This window comes from Heterodontus francisci, chromosome 19, assembly GCF_036365525.1.
Source record: "Heterodontus francisci isolate sHetFra1 chromosome 19, sHetFra1.hap1, whole genome shotgun sequence".
Lineage (NCBI taxonomy): Eukaryota > Metazoa > Chordata > Chondrichthyes > Heterodontiformes > Heterodontidae > Heterodontus > Heterodontus francisci.
Genome location: NC_090389.1, coordinates 65,767,905 through 65,787,985, shown reverse-complemented (window position 1 = coordinate 65,787,985; position 20,081 = coordinate 65,767,905). Strand labels below are relative to the sequence as shown.

Sequence of the window (20,081 nt, the reverse complement as noted above, 5' to 3'; positions counted from 1 at the left end):
TGCACATTGCATCAGATGCCATTGCTGGGGACGTCATTGGGGTGGTGGAGGGGCAGTCCACCCCGGCCATGTAAATGAGCCACTGCGTTTAATATCACGGAGGCTCCGCAGAATAAAGCCCACGTCTGCGGGCTGCCACCTTTTACAGCCGCTGACATAAATTTCTGGCCATAATTTAGGCTGACACTACAGTGCAGGACTGTGGGAGTGCTGCACAGTTGGATGTGCCATTTTTCAGATGAAGCACAGATGCGGCGCAGTGGTTAGCACTGCAGCCTCACAGCTCTAGGGACCCGGGTTCAATTCTGGGTACTGCCTGTGCAGAGTTTGCAAGTTCTCCCTATGACTGCGTGGGTTTTCGCTGGGTGCTCCGGTTTCTTCCACAGCCAAAGACTTGCAGGTTGATAGGTAAATTGGCCATTGTAAATTGCCCCTCGTGTAGATAGGTGGTAGGGAATATGGGATTACTGCAGGGTTAGTATAAACGGGTGGTTGTTGGTCGGCACAGACTTGGTGGGCTGAAGGGCCTGTTTCAGTGCTGTATCTCTAAATAAATAAATTGAGGCCTTCTTTGCCATTTCAGCTGCACGTGAAAAATCCCATAGTACAGTTTTGAAGATCAGGGGAGTTCTTCCCTGGTAGTCTGACCAGTATTTATCCCTTAATCAACATCACAAAAACAAATTATCTGGTCATTATCGCTTTGCAGTTGGTGGGGACTTGTTGTGCTTCCTACATTATCACAGTGGCAACACCTCAAAGGTACATCATTGGCTGCATTTGGGATGTTGTTAAAGCACAATATAAATGAAAGTTCTTTTTTTCATAGTGGGTATAACAGCACATTTTTAAGATAACAGGTCATTTAAACCTCAAGATTTATGTAAAGATATTATCTGTAATAATGTTTTCTATTTCTCTGACTGTTATGATTTGTACATTTCTGTTCCCTTTGAGTGAATGCGTAATAAGGGCATTTTAGTTGAGAAGATTTTGTTATTAGGTGTCATGATCTAAGAACATCCATCTTATGATTTGGAATATCCAGTATTAATAGGAAGGAAGGCATTTTAATAGCACATAGTATTAGTTGCCTGCATACTTGAAAATATAATGAGGCACCATTTTGGAAAATATTTCTTCCTATACAAAGACATGAATAGGATCCCAATGATGATGTGATTTTTTTTTAATGCAAGTTTGGAACATTCCATTATACAACTAATATAACTTGCTTTTACATAGCACCTTTAATGTAGTAAAGCATTGCAATGCACTTTGCCAGAGCATTATCAGACAAAATTTGACACTGAGCCACATAAAGTGATATTAGGACAGGTGACCAAAAGCTTGGTCAAAGAGGCAGGTTTTAAGGAGCGACTTAAAGGATGAGAGAGAGTTTCAGACCTGAAACATTAACTATATTTCTCGCTCCGCAGATGCTACCAGACCTGAATATTTCCAGCATTTTCTGTTTATTTCAGATTTCCAGCATCCGCAGTATCTTGCTTTTATTTTAAGTAGAAAGTTTGCCTAGAGCTGCAGAGAAAAGCTATATCAACAACAGACAACAATTCACATCTTCGTAGCACTCTTCACTTACAAGAAGAAATCTCAAAGCCCTTTGAAGAACGAAATAGTAACTGGGAAGGGAAAAGGAAATATGGAAAGTGGTGGGGAAACCAAATGTAGAGATAAAGATAAGGTTTTTTGAGGATGGTTTTAAAAGCAGGGTAGAGGGTACTGGCCAAGAACATTGAGAGGGCAGATTGTAGCAAACAATGATAAAACAGAGAAAGAAGCTCAGTGTCAGAGCAGCAAAGGATGAGTGAAAAGATGTAAGGCAGGAGAAGATCACTAAAGTAGCGGAGACAAGCCATGGATGGATTTGAACATGAAAAGAATTTTGAAGTCAACTTGCTGGAGCTTAGGTAGCCAGTGAAGCTTGCAGTGACAGAGATATGGGACTTTGTGCAGGTGAGAATATGACCTGCAGTGTTTTGAACAAGTAAAGATGTGAAATGGTAAGGCATTGAAATTGGCCAGGACAGCATTATACAGATCTCATGATGAAGGTACAGGGAGAAGTAGAGATGGAAGTGGGAAAATGTTGTAGAGATGGAAGAAAGAACTCTTGTTAACAGAGCGGATGAGGGAAAGGCAGACAACCTTCCATATTTCCTGAATCAGCCAGAGTGGGTGGATGAAGAGGTTCATGGATTCAAGGGCAGAAGTAGTTTTGTAAGTGTTGTAATGTTCAAAAAAGACAGCTTTGGCTTCAACTTTACCAACATTAAGCTGGGTGAAATTTTGGCTCATTCAAGTCTTGATGTTGGAATGTAGCAACAGCCTTTGGATGAATAAAGAAGGCAGGGAGGTAAACCTGGGAGTTTTCAGCTTACATGTGTCAGCTGACTTCTTCCCCTGCACCAAAACCCCATTTTTCCTGAGGATGTCACAAATGGGTAGGGTGTAAATAATGAAAAGGAAAGAACCAAATTTGGACACCTGGAGTGTGCTGGAGTTGTTCATTCGTGCAGAGGAGGAGAAGCCATTGGAGGTAACGTAGAGCCTGCATTGCAAAAGATATAAGTGGAACCAGGGAAGAGTGGTACCATGAAGAGGATGTGGAGGTCCTGAGATTACGGTTTGTGGTGGAGAAATGAATGTGGAGTTCTTTGTGCTTTCTAGCATGATCTTGCATTAATTAGCAGTTTTAGCCAAGGAGAGGGAGCTATAGATAGCCCAGCCAGATCTGGCAGTAAATAGTCAGATCAGTCAATTGCCAACTGCTATCAAGCTAACAGATTTGAGGCTGCGAAGGGCAGGTATTGGGATGAGAGATAGTTTGGGATTTATGGGGAACAAGGATATGGGAGGTGGAGATGGGACAACGGTGCAGAAGGCCCTCAGAAGCATTGTCATCACAAGCGGCAGGGCAGAAAAAAGTGAGGTCAGAATTTGAGAATTTGTTTGCAAGGCGGTAGGGTTAAACTTATTTTCCACAGGAAGCAACTATTGAGGGAGAATTTCAGATTGAAGATGATATAGGTCTCTGAGCACTTGAAGGCATGTAATGATGGGGTCAAAAGGATTGCCATGTGAGTGGATAGAGGAGCTGATGTGGAGGATGTGTAGCTGATTGAGGGCTAAGAAATCAACCTGGAGAGAATAAATTCAGGTTAAAAACACCAAGGATGAGAAGTTGCTTGGTGCAGAGGCTGTGGCTGGAAAGGACTGAGGATATTTTGGTAAGAAACATGCCTAGAGGTATAAGTGGGAATTAGATAAGGAAAATCTTTATGGGGAGATGTGAAGAGTGGTTGAATATATGTCATTGTGTCACAGATCCAAATGTTCAGCCAGCTAATAACAATTCAACACAACTAGCTTTTGTTAATAGAAGTTGAGGGTAAAGATGAATTGAAGTGGTAAGAACATCAAAATTGAAAGGTCTTACACTCTCATAAAGTACAGCAACTGAAATTAGAAGAACTCAACCTGAAGAGTTATAAAAATGGACTTTTCTTTTATGAAGTGGACAATGTGCTTCAAAATGGCCATCAAAGGTCAAAAGTCCTAGCCTTGTATATTCAAACTGTCTTGCTGTCTGGCAAGGACAGAAAGATACATTCCAAGGCAAAGAGGTATCAATTGCACCCACCCTGAACCCATCAAGAGATATTTTTGGAATTGAATGGGTACTTCTGAAACAGTGATGGAAGGGTTGTCGACAATGATGGAAGGGTTGTCGACAATGCTATCAAGCAGCACTTGCACAGCAAAAACCTGCTCACTGACACTCAGTTTGGGTTCGCCAGGGCCACTCAGCTCCTGACCACATCGCAGTCTTGTTCAAAACATGGACAAAAGAACTGAACTCCAGAGGTGAGGTGAGAGTGACTGCCCTTGATATCAAGGCAGCATTTGACTGAGTATGGCATCAAGAAGCCCTAGCAAAAATGGAGTCAATGGGAATCAGGGGAAAATTCTCTGCTGGGTTGAGTCATACCTAGCACAGAGGAAGATGGTTGTGGTTGTTGGTGGTCAATCATCTCAGTCTCAGGACATCACTGCAGGAGTTCCTCTGGGTAATGTCCTAGGCCCAACCATCTTCAACTACTTCATCAATGACTTTCCCTCCATCATAAGGTCAGAAGTGAGGATGTTCACTGATGATTGCACAATGTTCAGCATCATTCGCAACTCCTCAAATAATGAAGCAGCCCATGTCCAGAAGCAGCAAGACCTGGACAACATCCAGGCTTTGTCTGATAAGTGGCAAATAACATTTACACCACTCAAGAGCCAGGCAATGACCATCTCAAACAAGATAGAATCTAAACATCTCCCCTTGATGTTCAATGGCATTACCATTGCTGAATCCTGCACTATCAACATAGAGTCATAGTTATACAGCACAGAAACAGGCCCTTCGGCCCACCGTGTCTGCGCCGGCCATAAAAACTATCTATTCTAATCCCATTTTCCAGCACTTGGCCTGTAGACTTATATGCTATGGCGTTTCAAGTGTTCATCTAAATACTTCTTAAATGTTGAGGGTTCCTGCCTCTATCACCCCTTCAGAAAGTGTGTTCCAGATTCCAACCACCTTCTGGGTGAAAAAAATCTTTCCTCAAATCCCCTCTAAACCTCCTGCCTCTTACCTTAAATCTATGCCCCCTGGTTAGTGACACCATCCCGAGGGTTACCATTGACCAGAAACTGAACTGGACCAGCCACTAAAATGCCATGGCTACAGAGCTGGTCAGAGGCTGGGAATTCTGCAGCGGGTAACTCACCTCCTGTTTCCCCAATGCCTGTCCACCATGTACAAGGCATGAGTCAGGAGTGTGATGTAATACTCTCCACTTGCCTGGATGGGTGCAGCTCCAACAACACTCAAGAAGCTCAACACCATCCAGGACAAAGCAGCCCGCTTGATTGGCATCCCATCCACCACTTTCAACATTCACTCCCTTCATCACTGACGCACAGTGGCAGCAGTGTGTACCATCTACAAGATGCACTGCAGCAATTCACCAAGGTTCCTAAGACAGCACCTTCCAAACACGCGACCTCTACCATCCAGAAAGACAAGGACAGCAGATGCATGGGAATACCACCACCTGCATGTTCCCTTCCAAGCCGCACACCATCCTGACTTGGAACTATATTGTCGTTCCTTCACTGTCGCTGGGTCAAGATCCTGGAACTCCCTTCCTAACAGCACTGTGAGTGTACTTACACCCCAATAACTGCAGCCATTCAAGAAGGCAGCTCATCACTGCCTTCTCAAGGGCAATTAGGGATGGGCAATAAATGCTGGCCAGGCCAGCAATGCCCACATCCCACGAACGAATAAAAAAAAGGTGCTTTTGTTGGTCATCACAGAGAGGAAGATCTCTGTCTTCCAACAGAGGAAAGATGTGAGATTAGCTTAAAAGGTAGCTCTCTGGAGGGAGAAAGAGAGAGAGACCTAGAACAAATCATCAGCAAAGCCTCTCTGGCTAAGAGCTGGGAGAAAATCCAGCAAGCCAAAAAGGTACTCTGCTGTGAATTTTACACTTCAACTTGTGCAGCAGAGATCCCCTGTCTTCAGACCGAAATTTCAACCAACAGAGAAATCTACAAACACCCCAGGCCTGCAACAAAAGAGAAATTGACCTCCGAGAAGATTCAACGCTGTGAACCCAGAAAACCTAATTCACTTCAAACCACTTACCCCTTTTCCTCTCTATCTGTCTCGTGTGTGTGTGCCTGTGCGCGAACGAATGTGTGAGTGGGTGCGGTTGCGACAATTTCGGGATAAGGAATATTGCTCAATAAATAATTAATCTTCTGTTTTAAACCTGTTGCTGTCTGTTTATTTGACAAATAAAACATAAAGGGATTAAAATCCTGGGGGTTTTAAAAAATACTTGCTGCAGTCAGGTTGGAGTTAAACAGTGGAAACCACCCACACCCTTCACGTGACCGTAACAAATGTGTTAAATATTTTGACCAGAAAAGCACCACCCTAGGCTCAGTACTTCCCTGTTTTGACTTGAGAAAGCAAGTTGAAAGTCCATGGCTCAATCATAGAGAGATACAGCACTGAAACAGGCCCTTCGGCCCACCGAGTCTGTGCCGACAAACAACCACCCATTTATACTAATCCTACATTAATCCCATATTCCCTACCATATCCCCACCTTCCCTCAATTCTCCTACCACCTACCTATACTAGGGGCAATTTACAATGGCCAATTTACCTACTAACCTGCAAGTCTTTGGCTGTGGGAGGAAACCGGAGCACCCGGCGGAAACCCACGCAGTCACAGGGAGAACTTGCAAACTCCACACAGGCAGCACCCAGAACTGAACCCGGGTCACTGGAGCTGTGAGGCTGTGGTGCTAACCACTGCACCACCCCAATCGATAGGGAAGACATCAAAGTTCAAAGAAAGAGAACAGGACAATCATAAGGCTGTAGTTAGGTGAATCTAAACTTGAGTTTTAAAAACTTGAAGATTTTATGAGGGAGGAATGACTGAAGGAGGCAAGAAGGTCTGCTAAAACTGCTCACTATTCCAGGATCATCCTGGAATGCAAAGATAAGCCCTGGCTTTTTTTTCTCTACTGCAAACCATCTTCTTAAACCCCTTTCCTCTGTCTCCTCCACCCTCTCCTGCAACAAGTGTAAGAAGTTCATAGACTTCTTTGTCACTTAGATCGAGACCATCCAAACAGCTGCCTCTGCCGCTTCCCTCCCTTCCCCTAGGCCACCGGGCCAAACTTCCTCCAAGGTTCCCCTCCACCCTAACCTTGAATTCGCTTCTTACCCTAGTTTGTCTTCTATCTCCCTTCATGTCCTCTCTGAGATCATCTTGTCCATGAGACCTACCTCCTACTCAATCGACCCTATTCTCACTAAAGGGCTGGCCACCCAATTTTGTTTCCTGGCTTCCATGTCAGCTGGTATTGTTAACAGTTCTCTCTCCTCAGGAACTGTCCTCTCCTTCAAATCTGCGGACATCACTTCTCCTCAAAAAAAACCCCTTGACCCCTCCATCCTTGCAAACTACAATGTCATCTCCAACTTCTCTTTCCTCCTCAAAGTCCTGGAACATGTTATCGCCTCCCAAATCTATGTCCATCTTTCCAGGAGCACCATGTTTGAATCCCTCCAATCAGGTTTCTGGCCCTGCCACATTACCAAAATGGCTCTTATCAAAATCACAAATGATATCTGATGTGACTGTGATAAAAGTAAATGATGCCTCCTTATCCACACCATCCTCCACAACAGCTCTTCAATGTCATCTAGCTGAGTGGAACTGCCTCGCCTGGTTCCATTATTATTTATCTAATTGTAGCCAGAGAATCATGTGTAATGGTTTCTCTCCTTATTCCCGCACCGCTACCTCTGGTGCCCAAGGACCTTCCCTTGGATCCCTCTTATTTCTCATCTAGATGCTGCCCCTCGGCAGCATCATCCAAAAACACAGCATCTGTTTCCACATGTATTCTGACAATACCCAGTTCTACCTCACCACACCACCTCTTGCAACTCCTCCACTGTCTCTAAATTGTCAGACTGCTTCTCCAACATCCAGGATGAGTAGAAATTTCCTCCAAATAAACATTGGAAAGATCGAAGCCCTTGTCTTTGGTCCCAACTACAAACTCCGTTCTCCATGCATTTGTAGAAAGTTTAATATTACTATTCCTCTAAAGGACATTCATTGCAGCTGTAGAAAAGAGAAAAATGCTTCTCATTTTGCTGTTTCCTCTTGTAAGAACTGCCCTACCAACAAAAGTAATAAAAAGTTTACATAATAGAGTTTACCAATATACCTTTTTATGAACAGCAGTTCTTCATTTTATATGGCTGTCATATGTCTGTTTATAATTGCAAATATTAATTAGATACCTACAATACATACATCATGGTTCAGGCTAACGTTTTTGATTGATTTCTAAAAAATATTTGTAATTCTTCACTCAGGTACTCCAAATTGAGAGCCTAACAAACATGGGGTGAATTTTACAGACCCCCGACGTCAGGGGTCATGGTGGTGGGGTGGGGGCCGCCACGCGCCCCAACGCCAGGAAGGCCCCATCTGATATTGCCGGTGGTGGCAAGGCCTCGTGGCGCCCCCCCCTCCCCCCAACCACTCTTCGACGGGACCAGTATTTAAATTAATTTAAATCAACGAATTGATGAGACCTGCGTTCCTGCTACCTGTCCCAGTGCAACTGTCATGCTGCTGGCTGGCATTCCTGCGCCTTCGGATCAGTGTTCGGGGAACCAAGGTGGAAAACTGGTGGGGAGGGGGGAGGAGGTAAGTTTCTCAGTGCAGGGGTGGTGGGGGGAAGAGAGCAGGGTCAAAGTAATATGGTGGGAAGGGTTATAGTTTAAAGTTTATGTACTTTGTTGGGGGTGGGGGGAAGGCAATGTGGACAAGTTAAGTGTTTTGGGGTGGGGGGGGGAGGCCAAGTAATTAATTTAATTGTTACTGGGGGTGTGGGAGTGGGCCAGAATAAAGGGATTTAATTTTTTTTATTACATATCTCTTTAAATATTTAAATGGAACAGTAGGGCTCGAAGCCGTTTAAAAATGGTGTCAGCGCCTTCCATTGCCTGGGATGGACAGCCCACCCCACCCCCCCCCCAAAGTCATTTCAGGGGGAGGGGGCGACCCGCCCTGGTTATTTAAATGAGCCGCTGCGCTTAATATCGCAGTGGCTCCACGACATGCGGCCCGCACAGGTGGGCCGCCATTGTTTTCGCCCGCCACCGATTTCGGCAGCGGGAGTATAAGTTTCAACCCAATGTAGATATTAACAGTGCATCCCTCGTAATCTTTGCTATTCTATAAACAAAAACTATGCACAATTAGCACAACAAATACTGTCGTAAGTGTATGGTCGGTTCGGATCTAAAAACTACTTACCTCATAAAATTAACTTTGTGTGGTTATTTGTAGTGACTTGTGATGCTGGAACTCAAGAAATATTTCAAACTTCAGTGACACTGAACTATAAAACGGGAAAAAAAATCTTCCAGCACCTTAAGAACACACTTAATGAAGTAGGCTTAGCCACACAGAGAGAATTCAAGATCCTTCCTGGATCTCCAGATCTCATATAATTTTAAACTCTCACAGGATTTCACTTGTACATAACAACTTAAACAATAACACCTACCTGTGGCACATTCAAGTTATGTAAAATAACACTTGTATTGCACTCCAACATCCTTCTATATGACATATTCAAAAGAGAAATGGGCCGATTTTGCTACAAATTGATCTGATCATTGTTCTGATGTTTGTTTTGTTGATAATTAATTTGGAAAAAATAACAATCTATGCCTCCACATCAAAAAACACAGAAATTGGAAAAACAGCATTTTTTTGAAAATCTGATTAGTATCTAGTTTTCACTTTGCATATTGCCTGATGTACTCAATAAAAAACTGAAAAAATAGAAAAATGTTGGAAATAAATAGTTGATCCAGCACATCTGTACAGAGAACGGATGGGTTGATGTTTCAGCAGTAGAACTTTCCACGGAATTTTGCTTTTAGTTCAATTTCCATCATTTGCAGGCCTTTATAACCTCCACTCAAAAAATCGCACTGTCTGGTCAGCTGATGTTCTGACTTTTTTTAAACAATACATGAAGATTATTTATCATAACCATGGATCCCTTTTATCAGGCAGCAGGTGTTGGTAATGATTCTGCTTTTGTCATTATCAGCTTCTCTAGACCCATCTTTTGTTTCTTTTATTATCCCATTACCACCTCCTTTTATTTCTTCTCAAAGTCATTCTTATCAAAATCTCTTATCAAAGTCACAAATGACATTGTATGTGACTGTGACACAGGCCTCCTTATCCTTCTTGACCTGTCTGCAGTCTTACGCCATCGAAAAGAAAAAAATCTGAAGCTCCCCTTGAAGCGCCGCTACATTGGCTTTAACAACTGGGAGGAGCTTGCTACTAATGGTTCAGAATGGTGACAACTTATCCAACAACGCTGCAACGAGTCCCAACGCCTTATTGATGAGGCAGAGTGACAGTAGAGAAGAAAAGGAGACAAATCCTGCTCTCCAGGTCCCACTAGCTCATGGGACGGCCCGCTCCAGGTGCCCATAGAGCTGTGGGTTGAAAATCAGCCTGCTCAGTCACGTGAAGACCCACTGCAGAAACTCCCGGCCCTTAGCAGATGTTGTCCTCGAATCAAGGGGCAGCCAAGGACAACTCTACTATGAGAGGTAAAATAAAAGCAAAACACTGCAGATGCTGGAAATCTGAAATAAAAACAAGAAATGCTGGAAATACTTAGCAGGTCTGGCAGCATCTGTAGAAAGAGAAGCAGAGTTAATGTTTCAGATCAATGAGAGGTACCGCAGTGCCCAACCACGCAATGCAGCCCAAGCACAATTTTGGCTCCTGGTACCAGCTGGTCAGGTGCGTGACGTCAATTGAGCACGCCATAGAGGAGCCGCGGCGTCGCCGGCGGTACTGCCCCCTCTGGCCGGGGCCGGTACCGCGAGGGCGCTGCTGAGCCTCGGAACCGCGTGTCAGTTCCTGTGGCGGGTACGTGGGTTTAGACGGACGGACAGGAAATTGATGGGGGGGTGGGTGGCTGGGGAAATGAAGATGATGTAGGACTGGCGGCGGGACGATGAGTACTAAACAGGTGACGTGCAGGTACTGACCTCTTGAATCCTGTTCCTGCTTCGGGGAAGGTGCGGGTGGCGAAGGGTTTGAGGCAGCAGGAGTTGGCGGCTCCCGGGGTTTCTATCCGCTATCAGGTGAGGGGCTGTAAGGGCCAGGCCTTCACCTTCCTCCCTCTGCTTTCAACACCGAACAAACTCCCTCAGTACAAAGGAGCTGAACACCGGAGGGTCCGGGCTCACTTTTGACCGTGCGCTGTCATATTTACAGCAGGTCTGCGACCAAAAAATTTTTTTTGTGCCTTTGGGGTTAAATATTAAATAGCAATACTAGCCAAATACTTTGATTCCGTTTCTACTTTTTTGGCTTGTTGAAAATATTTTAAAACTGATCGAATTGCTTGTTAAACTCGTTTGCTTCTAAAGCCACCGTGGTCTTTGTTTCTGTGCTTTAAGGAGTTTAAAGTTTTACTTGCGGGACCGAATGCCTGTGTTCTGTAGCATCACGAACTTGTACTGTGGTTGCTCTACACATCTGGAGCTGTGGTGTTGTATTGGCATCAGGATCGTCCAAAAAGCGGTTTGCAGCCTCAGCATGATGTTCAACTCCGAGCTAAACTTCTGATCTATCCAGCCTGACACAAAGACTGCCTACTTCCACCTACATAATAATGCCTAATTCTGCCCTCAGTATCTCAGCCCATCTGTTGCTGAAACTCTCATCTATGCCTTTGGCGTCTCCAACTCAACTATTCCAAAGCTCTAATGGCCAGATTCCCATCGTCCACCCTCTGTAATTCTGATGTCCAATATGTAGATAGGCCGACTAGAGGGGAGACTGTGTTGGACTTGGTGCTTGGCAACGAACCAGGCCAGGTGGGAGAGCATTTCGGTGATCGTGATCACAACTCCCTGACCTTTACGATAGTCATGGAGAGGGACAGGAGCAGACGGGATGGGAAAATATTTAATTGGGGGAGGGGGAATTACAATGCTATTAGGCAGGGACTGGGGAGCATAAATTGGGAACAGATGTTCTCCAGGAAATGCACGACAGAAATGTGGATGTTGTTTAGGGAGCACTTGTGACTGCTGGATAGGTTTGTCCCGATGAGGCAGGGAAGGGATGGTAGGGTGAAGGAACCTTGGATGACAAGAGATGTGGAACAGCTAGTCAAGAGGAAGAAGGAAGCTTACTTAAGGTTGAGGAAGCAAGGATCAGACAGGGCTCTAGAGGGTTACAAGGTAGCCAGGAAGGAACTGAAGAATGGACATAGGAGAGCTAGAAGGGGACATGAAAAAGTCTTGGCGGGTAGGATTAAGGAAAATCCCAAGGCGTTCTACACTTATGTGAGGAACAAGAGGATGGCCAGAGTGAGGGTAGGGCCGATCAGGGATAGTGGAGGGAACTTGTGCCTGGAGTCGGAGGTGGTAGGGGAGCTGATATGCTCAAACAGGTTGAGGTTAAGAGGGAGGACGTGCTGGAAATTTTGAATGATATGAGGACAGATAAGTCCCCGGGGCCAGATGGGATATACCCAAGGATATTACGGGAAGCGAGGGAAGAGATTGCTGCGCCTTTGGAGATGATCTTTGCATCTTCACTGTCCACTGGAGTAGTACCGGATGATTGGAGGGTGGCAAATGTTGTTCCCTTGTTCAAGAAAGGGAATAGGGATAACCCTGGGAATTATAGACCAGTCAGTCTTACGTCGGTAGTGGGCAAATTATTGGAGAGGATTCTGAGAGACAGGATTTATGATTATTTGGAAAAGCATAGTTTGATTAGAGACAGTCAGCATAGCTTTGTGAGGGGCAGGTCATGCCTCACAAGCCTTATTGAATTCTTTGAGGATGTGACAAAACACATTGATGAAGGCAGAGCAGTGGATGTGGTGTATATGGATTTTAGCAAGGCGTTTGATAAGGTTCCCCATGGTAGGCTCATTCAGAAAGTAAGGAGGCATGGGATTCAGGGAAAGTTGGCTGTCTGGATACAAAATTGGCTGGCCCATAGAAGTCAGAGGGTGGTAGTAGATGGAAAGTATTCAGCATGGAGCTCGGTGACCAGTGGTGTTCCACAAGGATCTGTTCTGGGACCTCTGCTCTTTGTGATTTTTATAAATGACTTGGATGAGGAAGTGGAAGGCTGGGTTAGCAAGTTTGCCGATGACACGAAGGTTGCTGGAGTTGTGGATAGTGTGGAGGGCTGTTGTAGGTTGCAACGGGACATTGACAGGATGCAGAGCTGGGCTGAGAAGTGGCAGATGGAGTTCAACCTGGAAAAGTGTGAAGTGATTCATTTTGGAAGGTCGAATTTGAATGCGGAATACAGGCTTAAAGACAGGATTCTTGGTAGTGTGGAGGAACAGAGGGATCTTGGGGTCCATGTCCATAGATCGCTCAAAGTTGCCACCCAAGTTGATAGGGTTGTTAAGAAGGCATATGGTGTGTTGGCTTTCATTAACAGGGGGATTGGGTTTAAGAACCGCGAGGTTATGCTGCAGCTCTATAAGGCCCTGGTTCGACCACACTTGGAATATTGTGTTCAGTTCTGGTCGCCTCATTATAGGAAGGATGTGGAAGCTTTAGAGAGGGTGCAGAGGAGATTTACCAGGTTGCTGCCTGGACTGGAGGGCATGTCCTACAAAGAAAGATTGAGGGAGCTAGGGCTTTTCTCACTGGAGCGAAGAAGGATGAGAGGTGACTTGATAGAGGGGTACAAGATGATGAGAGGCATAGATAGAGTGGATAGTCAGAGACTTTTTCCCAGGGTGGAAAGGGCTATCACCAGGGGGCATAATTTTAAGGTGATTGGAGGAAGGTTTCGGGGAGATGTCAGAGGTAGGTTCTTTACACAGAGTGGTGGGTGTGTGGAATGCGCTGCCAGCGGTGGTAGTAGAAGCAGATACATTAGGGGCATTTAAGCGACTCTTGGATAGGTACATGGATGATAGTAGAATGAAGGGTAGGTAGTTAGTTTGATCTTAGAGTAGGTTAAAGGTTCGGCACAACATCGTGGGCCGAAGGGCCTGTACTGTGCTGTACTGTTCTTTGTTCTATGCTACACCAAGTCCTGGTTACCCATCATTCTTCTGACTCAAGCTCATGTAAGTGCACCCCTCCATTTGTCCCATCATTGTGCTTTCAGCTGCCTAGGCCCAACAGACTGGAATACCCTTAAACCCCCTTCTTTCCACTTCTATTCCCTTAAAGGCCCTCTTTGAAACCCAGCCTTTGACCAAGCTTTGATACACTTCTCCTAAATATCTCCTTTGGGTGTCCATCTTTTTCATTCTGCCTCTTTGAAGCACATTGGAACATTGCTCTATAAATGTAAGTTGTCTTGCAATCTAGGTTTATACACAGGCTAGCCCATATAGATTAAATCTCTGTCTGGATTCTTCAGCATTTGAGTACAATATGACTGCAAACCCGTTTTGGCTGTTATCTTGTAGTGATGAGTATTTATGACTATATTTGTCATTGTATGGTGAGCTCTGCATATATTTTATGTAAAATCTGTGTTCAGCAGCCTCTGCACAGCAGTTTTAAAGTTTAAAAGACAGCTGTGGGCCATAGGTTAAGCATACAACATGCTGTCTCCTTTAACATTTGGTTATTCAGTTTAGATAAGTACAGTTTCCCTTTAAATCAAGTTTTATGTTACAGATTGCATAGGATATACGACACAGAAACTGGCCATTCAGTGCAACCAGTCCGTGCCGCCTCCTGGCTTTACTCATCTAACTGTATCAGCATAATCCTGTATTCCCTTCTCCTTCATATGCCTATCTAGCCTCCCCTAAAAGGTATCTATGCTATTTGCTTCAGCCACTGCCTGGGGTAGAGTTCTGCATACTCGCCACTCTCTGAGTAAAGAAGTTTCTTCTGAATTCCCTATTTGATTTCTTGGTAATTATCCTATATCGATGGGCCTCTAGTTTTGTTCTTCCCCGGTTGGCATCCTTCCATCTATGAAAGATGATGGACACGCAGCAAACAATCTATTTAGGTGGGGTGTCTTCTCTTGGTGCACCTTTGCTGATGGCTGTGAAAGCCAATCCTTGAGAGGCAGATTCTGCCACAAGTGTCACACGCGACGCTGTCAAGTGATGCCATGAGTTGTTGTTTTTGATGTTGGCACCTGTTGCCAAGCTGCTGTAGCCACTGTTCGTCGTGATAGTGCACACCAGTCCACCGGATGTGTCGCCAGTTTCCTCTTTTGTCAGCTCGTGACTCCCAGGTGTGATAGTCGACATTTCGGGCCTTCATGTCACACTTGCAAGTATCCTTGAAGCGGAGCTTTGGATGCCTCACTGGTCGTCTGACCCTGTCTACCTCCCCATACAGAAGGTCCTTGGTTATGTAACTGTCTTCTATCCTGTGGACGTGACCAATCCACCGAAGCCACCTCTGTTTGAGTAGTGCCAACTCAGCCTTTGAGAGGACTGCCACATTTGTGATTTTGTCCTACTCCCAGGATAGTCCCATTATGCGCTGCGGACAGCGAAGATGGAAATTATTGTGCTGCTTTTGCTGGTAGCTGTAAGTCGCCCATGTTTCACAGTCATACAGTAAGGTGCTGAGAACACAGGCCTTATAAACCAACAGCTTGGTCCTAAGGGTCAACTTGGTGTTATACCACGAGCGTTTCGCTAGCTGCTTTTCCTTTGTGTGTATTGAACTCTGCATCAAGGGTCAGATTGTCTGTCACTGTAGACCAAGGTAGCAGAATTTGCTAATCACTTCCAGTGGAGTGTTCTTCCCCACAAATAGAAATATTCTGTCTGTCATTGCCAGCAAAACTTTTCCTAATTTTAAAGACCTCGATTAGGTCACTGTACAGCCTTCTCCTTTCAAGAGCAAAGAGGCCCAGCCTGTTCATTTGGAATTATTGGTACTTAGGTTTAACAGCTGCCCTTCAGTATACAATAATGGACCCCCTAACACTAACATTTCTAGCAGTTTGTAACTGATGTGGATTCCTAGCATCCCAACTAAGTATAGCTGCAAACTATTTTTTGGGGTGTTGTAATTAAAGATTATGGCACAGTGGCGCAGTGGTTAGCACTGCAGCCTCATAGCTACAGCGACCCGGGTTCAATTCTGGGTACTGCCTGTGTGGAGTTTGCAAGTTCCCCCTGTGTCTGTGTGAGTTTCCTCCGGGTGCTCCGGTTTCCTCCCACAGCCAAAAGACTTGCAGGTTGATAGGTAAATTGGCCATTATAAATTGCCCCTAGTATAGGTAGGTGGTAGGGGAATATAGGGACAGGTGAGGATGTGGTAGGAATATGGGATTAGTGTAGGATTAGTATAAATGGGTGGTTAATGGTCGGCACAGACTCGGTGGTCCGAAGGGCCTGTTTCAGTGCTGTATCTCTAAATCAAATCAAAGCAATATGCTTAGGGATCAATGAGAGAAATTTGAGGCAGCACTTTATAAAATGTAAATTGGCATGAGTTGGAGCAGACTACATAACATTTGTTTTCACATGTATGAATGCTTTTGTAAAATTTAACATCACACTGATTATTTGTGTAGGGGTGGTTTTATAGCTATTCACGGATGCCTTTTTTTTGTTTTTGTGTTTTTATTTTGCTGCCCTTTTCAGATAATTCTATAAACAATGGTGTATACCTAGTTGATGTCTCAAATGTTGTCCTATCTGTTTATAATGCTAACAGAAGTAAAATTGTCTAAACCCTATAAATAATTCTATTTAGATATTTTATGCATGGGGTCTGCCGTGAAGGAAGTCGCTGTATGTTTTCCCATGATTTGTCTACAAGCAAGCCATCTACAATATGTAAATTCTACCAGAAAGGGCAGTGTGCCTATGGGGAGCACTGCAGGTAGGGTTACAGTGATTTTGTGTTTTTCAAACTAATACCATGCTACTACGATGCTATTTTGGGAAGTGAATTGTTGAGTTATACAGTTTTAAGGAACAGGGGGGCAAGCATGTCAGACTCATGCTCTCTATTGTAATTTGAAGCTAGCTAAAATTGTTTTTCTGGGGAAAACAAGCATCATATATCCACTCTTTGCTAGCTCTCATTACCGCAAAATTATTGCTTAAATCTGAATGCATTGCCAAATTATTGGCTTCTGCTTTTTCTGGCTCTAATCTGTTTATTTCTGCCTCCTTTTTTTTTATTCGTTCATGGGATGTGAGCGTCACTGGCAAAGCCAGCATTTGCTGCCCATCCCTAATTGCTCTGGAGAAGGTGGTGGTGAGCTGCCTTCTTGAACCGCTGCAGTCCATGTGGTGTAGGTACACCCACAGTGCTGTTAGGAAGGGAATTCCAGGATTTTCATCCGGTGACAGTGAAGGAATGGCGATATAGTTCCAAGTCAGGATGGTGTGTAGCTTGGAGGGAAACTTGCAGGTGGCGGTGTGCCCAGGTGTCTGCTGCCCTTGTTCTTCTAGGCAGTAGAGGTCGCAAGTTAAGACTTACCCTTTTAGTTTTTGACTCCATTTTTTTCTCGTTTTAACAACAGCTACATTCTTAGTTGATATGAGACTTAGTATCAACAACAGTGCCACTTCCTGAATTTTTATTTTGGTTTTCAATAAAAAATCTCATGGTATTCATTTTCTTATGGGAGTATGAGCTGTGTTTGCTGCTGGCCAGCTGTGAGCAGGAAAACTCTATCTAGTACCACCTTCTGAAATAAACCATTGTGCACACACATGGCACCTAAGTATGAAAGTCATGCCTGTCTCCCTTGCATCTTGTGGCTGCTGAAGGTACAAATGACTAATTACAGCCAAGCATGTCTGCTCTGACAAAATGACATGAATCCCAGCACAATAGTGGAAGGGTCTGAAAATATTTATGGAAATGAAGTTTATTAATTTATTTTCAAGTGCTGCAAAGGAGTGGCGTTCTGTGAAATGCCTGAAGATGTTATTACTTGGTATAACAGATGGCAAAGTCTTGTTAAATGCATGAGCACTTTAACCACAAGTCTTGTTAAATGCACGGACACTTTAACCACCTTTGTTTATTCAACTCTTTGCAGCTCCTTTATCTGTTAGAGGGGAAAAAACCTCAATAGTTTTGCCCTTTTGTTTGTCTTTTCTTGCTGCAGTCACCCAGTCTTTCCCACAATTCCGACCCACAAGAACCCAATGCCTCCTCCCCTTCCCCCCCACAACTGGCCTTACTGGTCTGGTGGCTTCAGGGCTGCCAAATCTTGGCAGCTCCAAAGCCGATGAACTGCCTCTTTAGATCCCCAATTTGAGCAGTTGGTTGGACAGCAGATGTTAATGAAAGCCCAGCCGTTAAAATTGACTGAACCTCCTGCTGCAGCTCCCGGGTGGGCAGCACACCTGTCCTACCAGTTTTTTGTCTGCGAGTTAAAATTCCCCCTTTTTATTTCAGGTGTTGTTTGGGTTTAAATTAAATGTGTCTGCTGTTCATCAGTAGGCCTACTGATGTGATGATATAATGTATCTGGTGTCTAACTACACTCTATTTTTCATTGATAAGATATGACCATGTGAAACTTCCTGGATCTAGAGCAGTGGGGCCAGTAATCTCTAGAGTCACCTGTACACCTGTTGTTCATGATGCAATTGCAGAATCAACTGCTGCAGAACAGACTGTGCCTGTCAAAGTTACTGAATCTGGAAGATGTAAAAAGAAAACACTTGAACTAAAAGATCGAGGTATGTTAAAATGGGACTGTCTATTGGTCGTGTGCCTTTTTCACTCATGGGTTTTGCGATATTTTGCTACCCAAAGCTATGAGAGAAACATGGGTGTATCTTGTTTTTTTGGCACATGTAGTGAAATCTGAGAGGCTGCAAAGAGACTGTGACACTAGTCTACTCCTTGTCCTCCATTCTGCTCCTCCTTTAGCAATTGGTCCTTCATCTGTTACAGTGTGGAATGCTCTCTATTTTCAAAAGTTTCCTAAAAACTCCCCTCTTTGCATTTCAGCTCCACCCCCTTGTCTTTTTGTTTTTGGTGACATCATCTGAAAACATGATGGCTACCAACTGTGCCTCAGCACCAAGTCTCTCGAGCCCTCCACTTTCTCTTTGTCAGACTGCTTGCCCAAAATCCAGTCTTGGATTAGCTGAAATTTCCTCCATTTAGCCATTGGGAAGTCCAAAGACCACCACAGATTCCATTCACTCACAGCCGATTCTATTCCCCTCCCAGGCCACTGTCTCGGGCAGAACCAGACTGTAACTTCAGTGTCCTAGTTAATCCTGTGTTGTACTTCCATCTCCATATGCTGTCCGCCATAAAAGACCACCTACTTCCATCTCTGTAACATTGCTTGTCACCACCCCACCTCAGCTTATCTGTTGCTGAAACCCTCTTCCATGCATTTGTTGCTTCCAAACTTGACTATTCCAATGCTCTCCTGGCCGACTTCCCATCCTCCACTCAGCACAAACTTGAACTCATCCAAAACTGCTGCCCGTTTCCAAACTCGTATGACGACCCATTGACCCATCACCCTTGTGCTTGAGTTCACCAATGCCTTCTTTTTTATTTAAATTCTGATCCTAGTGTTCAAACCCCTCCAAGGCCACCCTACCATGACACATCATTCCTTCAGCCGCCTTGGGCCTAAACTCTAAAGTTCCCTTTCCAAACCTCATCATCTCTCAACCTCTCCTCCTCTCACCCTTTTCTAAACTTACCTCTTTGACCAAGTCACCTACCTTAATATCTTCTTCATTGGCTTGGTAATAGTTTTTGACCCATGACACCCCCACGAAGTGCCTTGGGACATTTTACTACATTAAAGGCACTATACTTTGTATGAAAAAAGGGAAGAAAAATATAACAAAAACTATATTATTCAAGCTATTTGGTATGAATAGTACAGTATGTTATTTGACCAGTTTCAGTAGAAATGGCCATACATTTGCACAGAATTGCTCCAGTGTATCTTGGATGATGTTTAGTATCTGTTTCAGTAATTGTTGCAAATTGGGCAGCAGAAGTACTTGAGAGTGCCAACCAATTACCACACTTTTGGTTCCAATAGTGTAAGTTTCTTTTTCTGTGAGATTTTCATAGGTTGTAGAATAATTTATGGTACAGAAGGAGGCCATTAGGCCCATGGTGTAAATTTTCTATTAAATTTTTTAATGGATGGAGCTATAAAGCAAAATATATTTGACTTAAGATTTGTTTGTCTGAGGGCACTGCCAACTCTGGTTTTGTTGCTAAATCAAGAAAAAACGAGATACTTTTAGTTTTTTGCAAGTCTTGTTTCCATCCACTAGAGTGAGCTAGAGCACATGTTGGTCATCAGCATTGCTTACTTTTTATATAAACAGAGGTTATGCATGTCGAACTCAAGTCCTGATATTTAGTTAAAATATTCATTTGTACTTACAAAAAGTAAATTAAGTATGGAAATAATTAAAAACCAAAT

At 44.1% G+C, this 20,081-nt stretch overlaps 1 protein-coding gene across 3 annotated transcripts in view; it reads left to right on the top strand.

The window, feature by feature from the left end:
* Nucleotides 1-10,593: 10,593 nt before the first annotated feature.
* The window catches only part of mkrn2 (makorin, ring finger protein, 2), a 36,599-nt gene continuing 27,111 nt past the window's right edge, over nucleotides 10,594-20,081 (top strand). Inside the window, exons 1-3 of one of the 3 annotated variants that reach the window (XM_068051820.1) lie at nucleotides 10,594-10,703; nucleotides 16,397-16,525; nucleotides 18,170-18,348. In XM_068051820.1, coding sequence (XP_067907921.1) covers nucleotides 10,678-10,703; nucleotides 16,397-16,525; nucleotides 18,170-18,348 — 334 coding nt within the window. In that variant the 5' untranslated portion in view covers nucleotides 10,594-10,677. Of the gene's footprint in view, nucleotides 10,704-10,745; nucleotides 10,808-16,396; nucleotides 16,526-18,169; nucleotides 18,349-20,081 lie in introns of those variants that run through there. The other 2 variants (XM_068051821.1, XM_068051822.1) reach the window with 2 other exon arrangements.